This window comes from Galleria mellonella, unplaced genomic scaffold (assembly GCF_026898425.1).
Source record: "Galleria mellonella isolate WM207_F2 unplaced genomic scaffold, CSIRO_AGI_GalMel_v1 utg63, whole genome shotgun sequence".
In the NCBI taxonomy this organism is placed as follows: domain Eukaryota; kingdom Metazoa; phylum Arthropoda; class Insecta; order Lepidoptera; family Pyralidae; genus Galleria; species Galleria mellonella.
In genome coordinates, this window is record NW_026442130.1 from 10724000 (window position 1) to 10737280 (window position 13281).

Genomic DNA, 13281 nt, shown 5'->3' on the forward strand with positions numbered 1-13281 from the left:
AACAAACACTACAAGTATAAAGAAAACACTATGAAAAGGAAGATGTTAACAACACGGTCGTAATAGCAATAACCTCGTATAACTTTATAGTCACCCAAAGAGGGTAGCTATCAGCAAGCAATTGCTGTGTTGGGCGGATGACAGATAAAACACCTTTTGGTATGTTTTTATGGGCCCCGCGAGATAACTGGCGACCTATCTCAATTTTGCAGACGCGCTACTATTCTCACCAATAAAATGTACGCATATCTATATAATACAAATGTATACCACTAAAGCTTTACATTCAAACGCCTTTTATGGTCTCTAGCTGTTTTTGTTATAGCTTTTTTTAAACAACTCTACTGATCGTATCTAATATATTACGTGACAGAATAGGTGAAGGAAAAATAAAGTACGTTTTCTGAATCCCTTCGCATATATTACCTGAAGGAAACTGCGCAAAAGTCGTTTGCATATATGCCTCCGTCCCATCCGTGTTTCTAACATCAAGCGGCTGTGATTGCAAAACTGTGTGTGAAAATAGTTCAGATAGTAAATAAAAAATAGTTCATAGTGATTGGTTAAGCCTTGTGGCTTAATTTCGCTTTCACATTTATAATTTTAATAAGAATACTGGTTAATACACAAAATGCATAATTTCGGAAGCTGAAATGTGCATTAAAAAGAAATCAAATTTGAAAAATGGTGAATTTTATACATCTAGTAATAAAATTATGATCACGCGAACTCTGTATATATTTGTATTGTATTACTCTTATTAACCAATAGAAATCAATACAGTAATTTTTTTTTAAATCTTTGGCTGTGTGTCTATGTCTGTCTATCTTTAATTATGTTTACTCAGGCATCACGCAAAAACTAATGCACCGATTGAATGCAATCTCCATAGGTGTGGTTCTGAAGGTAAAACTTAAAATTTGAATTATTATTTATCTTAATATGTAAATGACAAATTATCTAACTTTTACTTCTTACATGTTAGAACAGCGTATTTTATCGGTTTAATTGCTGTCAAAAGAACTAAAATTTAAACATAGTTACTAAGCACGCGGCTTACAATGTTTATATTAATAAAAGCTAGTATATAATATATACAGGGTGGATTTCCAAAATGAGGCAGTAAAGTTTCTTAACTAATTTAGTTACTGGAAAAATTGTTAAAACTCTATTATACTTACATAAAAAAATAATTATGATATATTAACATACCTATATAATCACAAAATCTGTTACAGACAGCTGTCAAAGTGGAGGTACACTCGTGTCGACACGGCACAAAGAAGACGAATTTACACAAGAACCAAAACCAAAAAGTTATACCTTGTAAGTATGATTACAGAATTACTTTTTTTTTGGGTTGAGATATCTAACGTACAGAGCGCCAGATTAATAATATGTTCATCATTCTTATTTATTTATTCACCAATAATTAACTCTGTATTGGATTTAGAAAATCAATTAAGAAACTCAAGAAACCATAATTTTACATACAGATTTTTTAATGGTTATACTTTTTAATATACTTTTTGTAAACGTATAACTTTATTTATTTTTTTTTTTTTATTTTTATTTATTAAATACAAAAAAAAAAAAAAAATTACAACAGCGAGTACATTGGACCCCGCACTAGGAGAACCTGTATCGCGGGAGTCCATATGAGATTACCAAGACACGGTGGTTTACAAATATAAATTAAATTAAAATACTAAGCCAGTTTTACGAAAGCAACAAGTTAAAATGAAGTGCTTCATGAAGACATGCGCATAAAACAGAAAATTATATAAATACTCTAATATTACATAAATAAATACATACAATTAAATATACTAAAGACATACACTACTATATACGAATATCAATAAATGGTATATAATATTAATTCTGTGGCATCGTAATCAAGATTTTGTAAATATCCTTGTATCCTATGTTTAGCTTCCGCATTGTTAAGACCATCCAGTTTGCAGAGATTATTAAGTTTTTTATATATAAATGGGCACGAATAATAACTAAAGCGCTTTGCAAATGCAGTATTAATGCGAGGGATGATTATTTTGCGCCTTCTCTGGTCCGAAGGTTTTTGCGGGAGGAGAGGAGATTTGTGGTGCATCATTACTACTTTAAGTATATAAAGTTGACGCACTGTCAGAACAGCAGCCTCCTGATACAAAAGATAGGTGGGAAAACGAATTGGTTTCCTAAACATTACTTTTAAGACAGATCTTTGTGCCCTTTCAAGTGCAATCATATATGATTTTGATGCACCGCCCCACACTGTGATGCAGTACATCAACAGTGATTGAGCTATGCTTTTGTATACAAGTAATAAAACATTCTTGCTCGCGCCGTTACGCAGAAGCTTCATAACGTGTATAAGTTTACGTATACGTTTAGAAAGCACTTGTATATGAGAAGCAAAAGTCAACTTTTGATCCAAGATTAATCCCAAATATTTCACTTCATGAACCCTATCAAGGAAATCACAACTGCAGATTTTGTTATTATCACATGAATATTTATGGATAATCAAGGACAATGACGTTGGGGGACTAGAAGCTTTGGTGTTGTGAAAACAAACATATTTAGATTTTGCAGTGTTTAAAGTAAGTAGGTTTGCTCCCAACCAATTTGATACAATCTTCATGGCCGAGTTAGCTGCAGAAAAAACAGAAAACCAATTTTCTTGTGTGCAAATTATTGCAGTGTCATCAGCATAACAGATTACTTGGACGTTGTTGTCATCATCAAATAGATGGCAGAGGTCATTCATGTAAATAGAAAACAGTGTAGGCCCGAGGATACTTCCTTGTGGAATTCCAAAAGAAATATATGATGTATTACTTTTATGTTCATCTACGACTACGATTTGGTTTCTCCTTTCAAGATAACTAGAAAACCATCTAAGAGTCACGCCTCGTATTCCAATAACTTCGAGCTTCCGTAGTAGAATATAGTGAGAAACAGTATCAAATGCCTTGGAAAGATCGAGAAATATTCCAAGAGATTTCTGTCTATGATCAATAGCGTCAGTTACAGTTTTTATAAGGAAATTAGCTGCTTCTTCAGTAGATCTTCCTTTACGAAAACCAAACTGGTTATGACTTATAACGTTTTGAGATTCTAAAAATTTTGTTAAGCGTAAATTTACCACCCTTTCTAGAATTTTGGAGAACACACTTAGGAGAGAAATTGGGCGATAGTTTGACGGATCAGTTTGCAGGCCATCCTTGTATATAGGTATTATAGCAGCAGATTTCCAACATTCTGGAAATTGCCCCGAGGACAGACTCAAATTTATTATATGTGTCAGGGGTTCAATTATAAAATTGCATGCTCTTTTTAGCATCTTAGTGCTTATATTATCCAAACCAGGAGCACTATTAAGGTTTAGTTGCCCTATTATTGTCCTGACTTCATAAGTATCTGTTGGTGTCATAAAAAAAGAACCTGCTGAACCTCTGACATTGCTAACTGCTCTAGCTAGGTCCTGTTCCGATTTATTAATATCTTTTAATATTTTTGATGCTAGATTTTGCCCTATGCTAGAAAAATATTTGTTGCATTCAGAGAGAGACTCTACTGGGTTATTTTTTATATGAAGTAAATCAATACTGTTCTTCATTTGTCTCTTCAGTTCACAGATATCTTTTATAGTTTTCCAAAGTTTTCTTGGATTATTTTTATTAGTTTCCAGATTTTTACCGTTATATTGAATCTTAAGTTTTTTAAGTAGGTCAGTGAGGAAATTCCTGTATCTTTTATAGGTTACCTGTATAATTAAATTATTTGGTTCTTTTTTTGCCTGTAAATGAAGAGCGTCACGATGTCTCATGCATTTTATCAACCCAGGAGTGACCCATTCATTAAGAGCGTATTTTGATCTGCTAACTTTCAATAATTTTGTATGCTTTACTGTCATTACATGTAGTTTCTTCATATATTTTTCAGCTGCATCCGTTGCATTACCAGAGCTCAAAACGTCTGACCAGTCTGTTTCGTTAAGATCACTTTCAAATGCCTCAAAATTTAACTTCCTAACCAATCGCTTACGCCTCGAAATCCTTGGAGTTTCCGAGATGCCAACCATAACCATTTCATGATCAGTTATGGATGTTTTACATACTGCACCAACTCCAGTTACCTTAGAACCAAGAAGAATGTGATCAAGACATGCAACACCTCTGGTAGGAACATTAATAGCTGGTTTTAAACCAAACGATGCTGTGAGACATAGGTATTTTGTTACATCATCTCCATTCTTCAGGATGTCAACATTCAGGTCTCCTATTAACATAACCTCTGAATCACGAGAGTTATTAACAATGTATGATTCTAAAGAATTACAGAAATTATCTATATTTCTGAAAGAGGGGGAGCGATAAATTCCAAGAACAGTGCGATGGTTTGGAAACGTCAAAGCTAGACAATCAGCATCCTCTATATCTGGTTCAAATACTTGTACTCTCCACTCTTCCTTAATATATACAACAACACCTCCAGCTTGATTATTGATATTTCTAGAATAAAAACTTGAGTAACCAGGGATGCTTCGTATTATAGAACATACACCTAAATGGCACTCTGTGAGAACAATAATGTCAAATTCAATGTCTAATCTTTTTAGAGCCACGTAGAAAGAATCAAAATTCCGTTGAATACTTCTTATATTGAAATTAAGAACTTTGAAGCCGTAATTATGCCGATAAATGTTCTTACATGATTCGAGATTGTGGAATAAGTGACATGGTACATTTAAGATTTCGTCAACTTCTGCTTCAATTCCTATGGTGGTTGTTTATTATGATTTATATAATATGAAGTAAAAAAACAGCATATAGTTTGTGTCACTTTACGTCCACTCATAAATGTTATTATACTGATGTCCGCACAATACGCATAACCAAAATATATTAGTGCATGTAAATATTGCAAATTACATAAAATAAAATAAATACAATAAACAGTAAAGCACATATCAACACAAAGCACATAATTATACATATCATCAAAACTAATCATATTTCCAAGTAACAATAAAGTAAATGTTTTTATAATACTTATTAACATTGTAAAAAATAGTAAAATCAATATATATATTAGAACAAACATGCTATTAGTAAAAAATAATGAAAAGGATTTATTTACGCTATTAAGCATACAATGAATGATTACATTAATTATTCTCCGGAACGGCAAGTTTTTCTGCCATTTCAGCTTGTGATCGAATTTGTATTGCCGAACTGCCCTCCCGTTTTCGTATGAATACGTTGCCATTTTGAGTCCAACAGTATTTGTATCCAGCATTGCTTGCCCGACTTCGTGATTCGCGAAATAACTTACGTTTTTCGCTGGTTAAACGTTCATTAATAAAGATCTTCTGCACATCTGCTTTAATAGGCAAGTCCTGTGTCGACAAGTTCTTTCGCGATTTTCCTGCTCTAAGAATTTCGTCGCGCTTCCCCCTTCTAACACACCTAATAACAATTGGTCTTGGCAATGATTTCCCTGTACCTGGAGCGCGCTTTAATCCAACTCTGGTCACCCAATCAACATCCGTTTCATTCAAAACAACTCCAATTTTCGTAGCAAGGACTGTTGCTATTTGCGACAAGTTTTCACTAGAAGTTTCGGGGATACCTACTAGTTCTATCTCATTGCGCAATGCGGCCTGTGCTTGATTACTAAGCTGATCTTGGAGCGTGTGTACCTGACATTGCAATGATGCCACTTCAGCCTCACGCTCCTCTAATAATTTTAAACGTTGATCAGTTCGTGTCATATGATTTTCTACTTCGGATAGCCTTTCACAACATTGGGTGAGTGCCGAAAATATTTCAGTTACTTTGTCTGTGAGTTGTGATACATCTTGCCTCAAGAATCGAATTTCAGCAATTAAAGATCCCAAACTACTATTCTCCAGTTCTGGTGATTTTTCAATGGACGTGCTAGCTTTATTTTTATTACGTATGGTAACATTCACGCTCGTAGAGGAGGCCTTAACCGGTGTCTCAGTGTTATCGCCTCCTTTTTTCAAACTGCAACGACATTTTTGACACACCCATTTACGCACGTCTTCTGGAGGGGATGGTCCTATACATAAGTCACGGTGAAACGGCACTTTACAAGAATCTATGCAACATTTTATGTAATTTTTGTCTATTATATCCTTTAGGCAGGCCCCACATTGCAACCCATTTTTAGAGGACATTTCTAAAATATATGTATATCACACCAATAATTTATCTATCAGAAATGAACTATGAACTGAACATACACAAATCCTACAATCCACAAAAAGACAGAGCCAGTAGACAGGTTTGAAACATGGACCTTTCAAAGTCAAGTCGTAACTCTCCTCACTGCGCCACCAATTTCTACAGGTCGTAAACGAAATTGTCGATCGTATACTGTGCGTCAGGTTTTTTTTTTTTTTTTTTTTCTGTGGGTAGTTTTTAATTTTGTTGATATTGTCTCACCAACAATAATCACTGCAGCCAATTCAACGTACACCAGTCACGGGAATGTTTTATCTTATTTTGTTAAATTTAGATCAAAAGGTTATTCGGTTTGTTATATTTTTTTGTGGTCGTTTCACTACACAACCTATGACACAACTCCGGTATGTAAACAGTAACTTTAGATAATTTTTTCGAATTTAATTACGTAGATCAGCAATAACGTGTCTTCACTAGTCAAGAGCTAGCGACTCACTCCCTTTAATATAATATTTAATATAATATTAGTCAACTATAGTGCAGCATTAATGACAAAATAACTCTGTCGGATCCAAAAGAATGTAATAATCGCGTAATATTCATACAAAGTATGTCATTTCAAAATGAATCATAAGTAGGTATGTATATAGATAGGTAAGTACTTTTTTTTTGATGGGTGAAAATGGAATGGTAACACCGCCTGCGCTAACAAGATACGCTGGCGGAGTACCAGTGAAGGGTGATAGATAAGAATGAAAACAGGCCAGTTAGTCCATCATGATGAATTCATCGGGAATTAACCGTGATAGTTTCCAGGAAGAACCGCGAGAAGGTCGACCTGGTTAGGTATATTGCTAGCAATGGGATTCTCAGTTTCCATTAGTAACAATCCCTTTCCCCCCAGTACTTATATTTATAAATAACTGAACAAATGGATTAAGATGAATCATCATCATCTTCCTACCCTTATCCCAATTATTATTTGGGGTCGGCCTAATATATTTATCTCTTCCATTCTTCTCTATTCACAGCCATTTCCGCATTCACTTCCATTCTGACCATATCATCTTTCACACAGTCCATCCATGTCTTTTTAGGGCTACCTCTGCTCTTATAGCCATCCACATTTATTCTTAATACCTTGAAATAAAATTAAAATGGTAATTAAAATTTGAATTATAATATATATAGACCTACCTACTTGAAAGATATTAAAAGCATCACTCACAGCTTTACATCAACACCGAAGCAGTTTCGTAACAGACAGTTACGGTAACTGCTGCAATATTTCATTCATAACAATCTATATGTACACAATAGAATTATAATAGGCGATGTTTATATATATATATATATATATATATATATATATATATATATATATATATATATATATGTGTGTGTGTGTGTGTGTGTACATACACATATATATATAATATACTGAAATAATTATACATAATAATACTTAAGAAATACACATATAACACATACATACATATACATACATACATACTCTTACACATATACATATATACATACACATACATACATACATAAAAACTATGGTAAACATTATAAAATATAATATCTAACACTAGTAAAAATTACGCATTAAAATTTACAAATATTTTCAAATGAAATTGTATTGTTTAATATATTATATTAGTCTAATGTACGTTTATACCATATGTTATAATAATCGGTGATATCGTTAAGACGATATAAGGCAACAAAATAACAAACAAACTCACAAGAAAGTAAGGATTAATAAGGATTACAATAATTGCGACCTCAACTGTTTTCAACTACGTACCGTTATTTTCTGCTTAATATAATTTGTCCCCAACTGTGTTGGTTGTGTCTTGTGAATTCTGCCGCGTTCCGTTCTACTCACTTTCAGTACAAAACAGCTGTTACCAATTAACAACAGCTGTTTTGGAAACCTCGAAGTAGCAGCGTTTTGTTTTAATTAATTTGTTTATTAAGGAACTTAGAACGAAGTACGGTCGTAACAAAGTACAAAACTTATTTTTTTTTTTTAACTTTTTTATTATAAAATCGGGTTATTCATATATTTAGCCTCATCCCCATTATCATATATAACTGTGTAGGTCCCGACATACCTAGAACAGGCCATCCATTCCTTTTCCGTATCGTAATTTTTTTCTCAATTCACACATATTTATTAAAAAAAAAAAATTTTTTGGGAATCCTATAATTTGTAAAATATAATGTATTACCTACATATAATATTAATAATAATATTACATTATACATAATAATTATTAAACATAACGTTCTATATAATATTTATTATATATACATTTCATATAATAGTATATATAACTAGTATTCAATATATATAGCCTTTACGGACAAAGTAGCAGGCACAAACTAATAATATCTGAAACCATAAAACAAGACAAAATAATATGGTACCGCTAACATAATATTTCTATGTCGTCGCTCCTTTAAAAAGAGCTGACCCGAAAGAAAAATTATTTGACAATAACGAATGACTACACAGAATAACATTATTAATGATTTACGTAAAAAGGTCCTTTACGTTTACGGAGCTTAAATAAAGAGATTCGTTTTAAATTTTCGGCTTGAACATCTAGGGCGCTCTTTTATATGTATTCCCAGAGATGCCGAAATTTCTAGAATTATTATTAAACTATATGTAAAAAGATTCTTGTGATTGGTGTTCATTTATAATTTTATTAATACATAATGCTCATCATCATATCAGTCTTTAACTAGCTGAATTGAAGCCTCCCCCTTGGGAGGTTTTGCCAGTAGTTGCCACGCTTAACAGGCGGATTAGCAACAGCAAGCTGGTTTTAGAGATGTTTTAAGAGAGACACTGCTGCCCATCCCTCGCCCTCCCTTAGTCGGCTCTTGCGACATCCACGGGAAAGGAAGGGGTGGCTTAATTCTATGCCGGGACCACACGGCCATTACTTATACATAATCACTTAATTACTAGTTATTAGAAGGGATGTAATGAGATAGTGAACAAATATTTAAATTACTGTTTTATTTTCAGATGACTACAACAGAGTGGTGCTAGAAACTGTAGACCGAGAGCCTGACTCTGATTATATTAATGCTTCCTATATAGATGTAAGTATATCCTTGATTTAAATTAACTAAATTAATTATAAAATTATTAAATAATAGTACTTACCTACTAACACTTTGTAGCATTTATTTAAAAATCTTTGACATCATTAATATAATATAGATTACAATCCGGAAAACCGAATCCGGTATTTTAGCGGATCCAGCATCTTTAACCGTTTACCGGATTCCGCAGCAATATGGCGGATTCGGTAATGCCAATTTTTAACAAAATAATCGTGTTGTAGCTTGAGTAGGTACTTTAAATGTGAGTCGCATTTTATTGCACTCCACTAATGAAGGTTCTTGTACCATTGATACAACAAAAGTTAAAATGGGCCTTTCAAAACAGGAGTACCTACATTAAATATTTTAAGTAAATAAGTATAGTTAAAATGAATAATTTTGTAATGATTATAAAACAAATTAAATCTGTGTACTACTTGAATAAATATTTTATATTTGTAAGAAAGAAAAACAAAAATATCGCATTTTTTAAACCGAACTACTGTTCGGTTTAAAAAATAACGTAATAATAACTAAATAACGTTATAAATAATTACTAAATAACGTTCCACGCTTACCGTATTTTATCCAAAATGAACCCCCCAAAGGCGTTGTATCTCTCAAATAAATTTCCTTAAGGTGCCTACGTAGGTATATTTAAGTTTGTAATCGAATCACGTGTCGTTCCCGTAATGATTTTGCGAATTGTTGGTTCTACGAAAATAAATAAAGGTCCCAAGTCAAGTAATGGATGCTTTCTTATTTCTTTTTTTCCTCGAGTAAAATAAAGAGTAACAGCTACAATCTCATAAGGGTAAATCGATATAAGTCTAGTACCTCTATAAACAATATAAATATATACTTTCAGAAGGAAATAAGCCCTTCTATGTTTTTATTATAGAGCTAAAAAATAAGGGCACCATTACCTTCTCTGTTCTTTCTTACTTAACATATTTAGTAACAAATTTTACATATCTATTATTTTCGTAATAACTATTTTGTTAATATTTTTCTGTATTTTCTTTAAAAAAAAACATACTAGTTTCCTAAAAAAAGCATACAAAATAGAAGACCATGATAAATAAATTTTGCTAATCGTCTTTTTTTCTTTACTATAACAAATTCGCTTACATACAACCACCTAAAATTGAAATCACAAAGGGTCCAAAATTATTTGTGCAGCTTTCACGCTTGCAGTCCAATGACCCTGCGTAGAATCAACCTCGTTTGCCTGTAATTGGGCTCCTTTCTCAAAGGGTTCCGGTGTGACTTGAGCTCGTTGTAAGACCGCTTTGGATCTTTAAATCGACCCTTGTCATTTCTGTAAAATATATTAAGTATTTTCAGTGTATTATGTTGTTATTATGCAGTCATTGACATAAAAACGAATAAATTTGACGGTTGAATCTCAATTATCCCCTTTTAAAAATGTTCATAAAGAAGTATGGCAACGATACGTTACCTAGTAATTTTCAAAAATAATTAACCTTTTTCTATTATTAATTTTACTTAATACATGTTGTTAATCTTTATAATTTATATCATTCTTTGAAAGGAACAATAAAAAGAGTTCTTACTCATTCATTCATTCATATTTCAATGTTTCTGATTGATTATTATTATTTTTTTTAATATTATTTTAAGGGCTTTTACCTTTTTCAGGTATATCAGTCCTATTGTACCCTGAACTGATTTCTCAAACAAAACTTTATCTACTTTCCCTAGACGCGGAAAGAAAATAATTAATGGGCATCAATAATTTACAGAGATGTTCAAAAATTTCTGGTTTAAGTTCAGCTAACATAGATTGAATAAGACCAACATTAAATTTATTTAAGTTAAAGTGGCGCATGAATTCTTCTCTTTCCTTCGTGTTAATACGACACTCTAATAGAATATGATGCACATCATCGATGGTATTAGATGTTTGACAATGGAGTGATAAGGACTTTCCCATCATATGTGCAAATTTTTTTGATGGATAATGACCAGATCGTAGACGAACAGCTAATTATTTAAAAAGATTGATTATTTAAAAAGTGTTCTGCTAGCGAACTAAAATATAAATCATAAAATACGTTGTACTCATACATAAATCTACTATTAAAAACCCACTTCAGATTTTGCTTCGGAATTTTTCGAGCGCATTTTTGCTATTAAATCGAAATTTACAGTAACAGCTTTATAAGAATATTATTGCATGATTAACGTTTTAACTCGCTGGCAGTGAACTTTTTAAATAAACAGCCAATAATATTTGAAGTTTTTAAATAGGTTTTTAAATTGATAGATAATTACAACGTTGCACATAGTTTAGTAAACTTAAGTTGTGAACACTCTTAATTATAAGAATTGTAGTAGAATTTTATTATGTTTAAAACTTAACAAAAGATAATATTATTTTATTTATTCTATATACAGTGTCAAATCGAAGTCTATAGATTATAAAATTTCATAGTAACAAATTCATAAACGACAGAAAACTTTGAGCCTATATGTTACGAGTAGTATCTTTAGTAATATTACTATAATCTAAGTATTACTTATACTGTGGCAGTATGGTGGATTTATTCGTTATTTTTTAAACCAAATTTCTTGGGTAAAACTGATCAGTTTCATTGACAAAATAGTCTCTTACGAAATTATTTCGATTTCACTATATAATCTAATAATTATTATGAAACTTGTAAGCACAAATGAATATATTTACGTCGTGACGTCGTGACGAATTCAACAAGAATTGTTCAAGGTGGTTTCCAGGGGGGACCACGTGAAGGTCGACCTAATAAGGCATATTGCTAGCAATGGGGCTATCAAACTTCGTTGCTAACAATCCCTTTCCCCCCATTCTATCCCTATTAGACAGACAAAGTCACGAACACAGCTTTTAATAAATAATAAACATATTAATTTAAAAGTCCAGAAAATAAAAAATAATTCTAAGAGAAATTGTTACTATCTTCATAATTATCATAATCAATGTTAATTGTTCACAGAGTGTATTAAAACCAAACGCGTACATAGTGACTCAGGGGCCAACTGAAGATACAGTGGTGTACTTCTGGAAAATGATATGGCAGGAGCGAGCAGCCGCCATTGTTATGCTCACAAAAACATTCGACTTTATCAAGGTCAGTAATAATAATATTCTTATTCGCGTAATATTAATAGAATAAAACATCAATATTGAATTCATGCATCAATTTAGGCATTTGTAATCAGTTAAAAGTGGATCTATTACAAGGTTTATAGGCTCTATACAACTTTTGTCTTTGCCTGTCTGAAGAAGCTAAAGTAAGACAAAAATCTTGGGTACGTGAGGTAAAAAAGCTTGGGTAGCTTGCACGAACTTCACTACGAAGCTTCACTACGCACAAAAAAACGTTTGTATAAAATATATGTAACCATTTCACTAAATATGGAAATTGTAAACTATAAAATAGATAGATAGATAGATACTCTTTATTGTTTTCTCCGAAAGATTACAGTAGTAAACTTATAAATATAAACAATTACAAGAATTAATTACTATGAGAAAACAATGGGCGACTTTTGGATGGAGAGGAGTATTTATAAACAGTTTGATCAGTTACAATATTTTATCGATATCAATATTTTGGACAGAAACCTACTGTAAATGGTTGTACAACACAATAAATATGTAATCATTTTATTGTGTTGATACTTCTTGAGAGTTGCAATAATTCATTTTCCAGTTTTGTCAATATAAAGACAATGCCGACTCTTAAATAAGATAAGTGATTACTTGCTCTATGTATATGTGGTTTATTGTTTATGCAACAGATGACTGTTTTTAAACAATTGTTTAACATTGGTGTCACTTCTGAGATGTTTTTTATTTAAACCTATCTTTTAACAATAAAATGATTTGACAAAATTGGTACACAATTAACGAACACATGTGTTTGTATTGTAA

The 13281-nt window shown here is 32.0% G+C and overlaps 2 protein-coding genes across 5 annotated transcripts in view; one reads left to right on the top strand and one right to left on the bottom strand.

The window, feature by feature from the left end:
• LOC113521893 (receptor-type tyrosine-protein phosphatase kappa) overlaps window positions 1-13281 on the top strand; it is a 207966-nt gene that overhangs the window by 176735 nt on the left and 17950 nt on the right. For all 4 annotated transcript variants that reach the window (XM_026907551.3, XM_031909825.2, XM_031909824.2 and 1 more), the window contains 3 exons: window positions 1239-1326; window positions 9265-9341; window positions 12341-12475. In XM_026907551.3, coding sequence (XP_026763352.1) covers window positions 1239-1326; window positions 9265-9341; window positions 12341-12475 — 300 coding nt within the window. The remainder of the gene's footprint in view (window positions 1-1238; window positions 1327-9264; window positions 9342-12340; window positions 12476-13281) is intronic.
• LOC128201797 (uncharacterized) lies at window positions 5137-6723 on the bottom strand. The gene has a single exon (XM_052899792.1). The coding sequence runs from the start codon at window positions 6206-6208 to the stop codon at window positions 5174-5176; it is 1035 nt and encodes a 344-aa protein (XP_052755752.1). The 5' UTR covers window positions 6209-6723; the 3' UTR covers window positions 5137-5173.

Bases quoted from the DNA above. Each gene is read 5' to 3' on its own strand.
- LOC128201797 (XM_052899792.1), bottom strand. From the start codon at position 6,208: ATGTCCTCTAAAAATGGGTTGCAATGTGGGGCCTGCCTAAAGGATATA.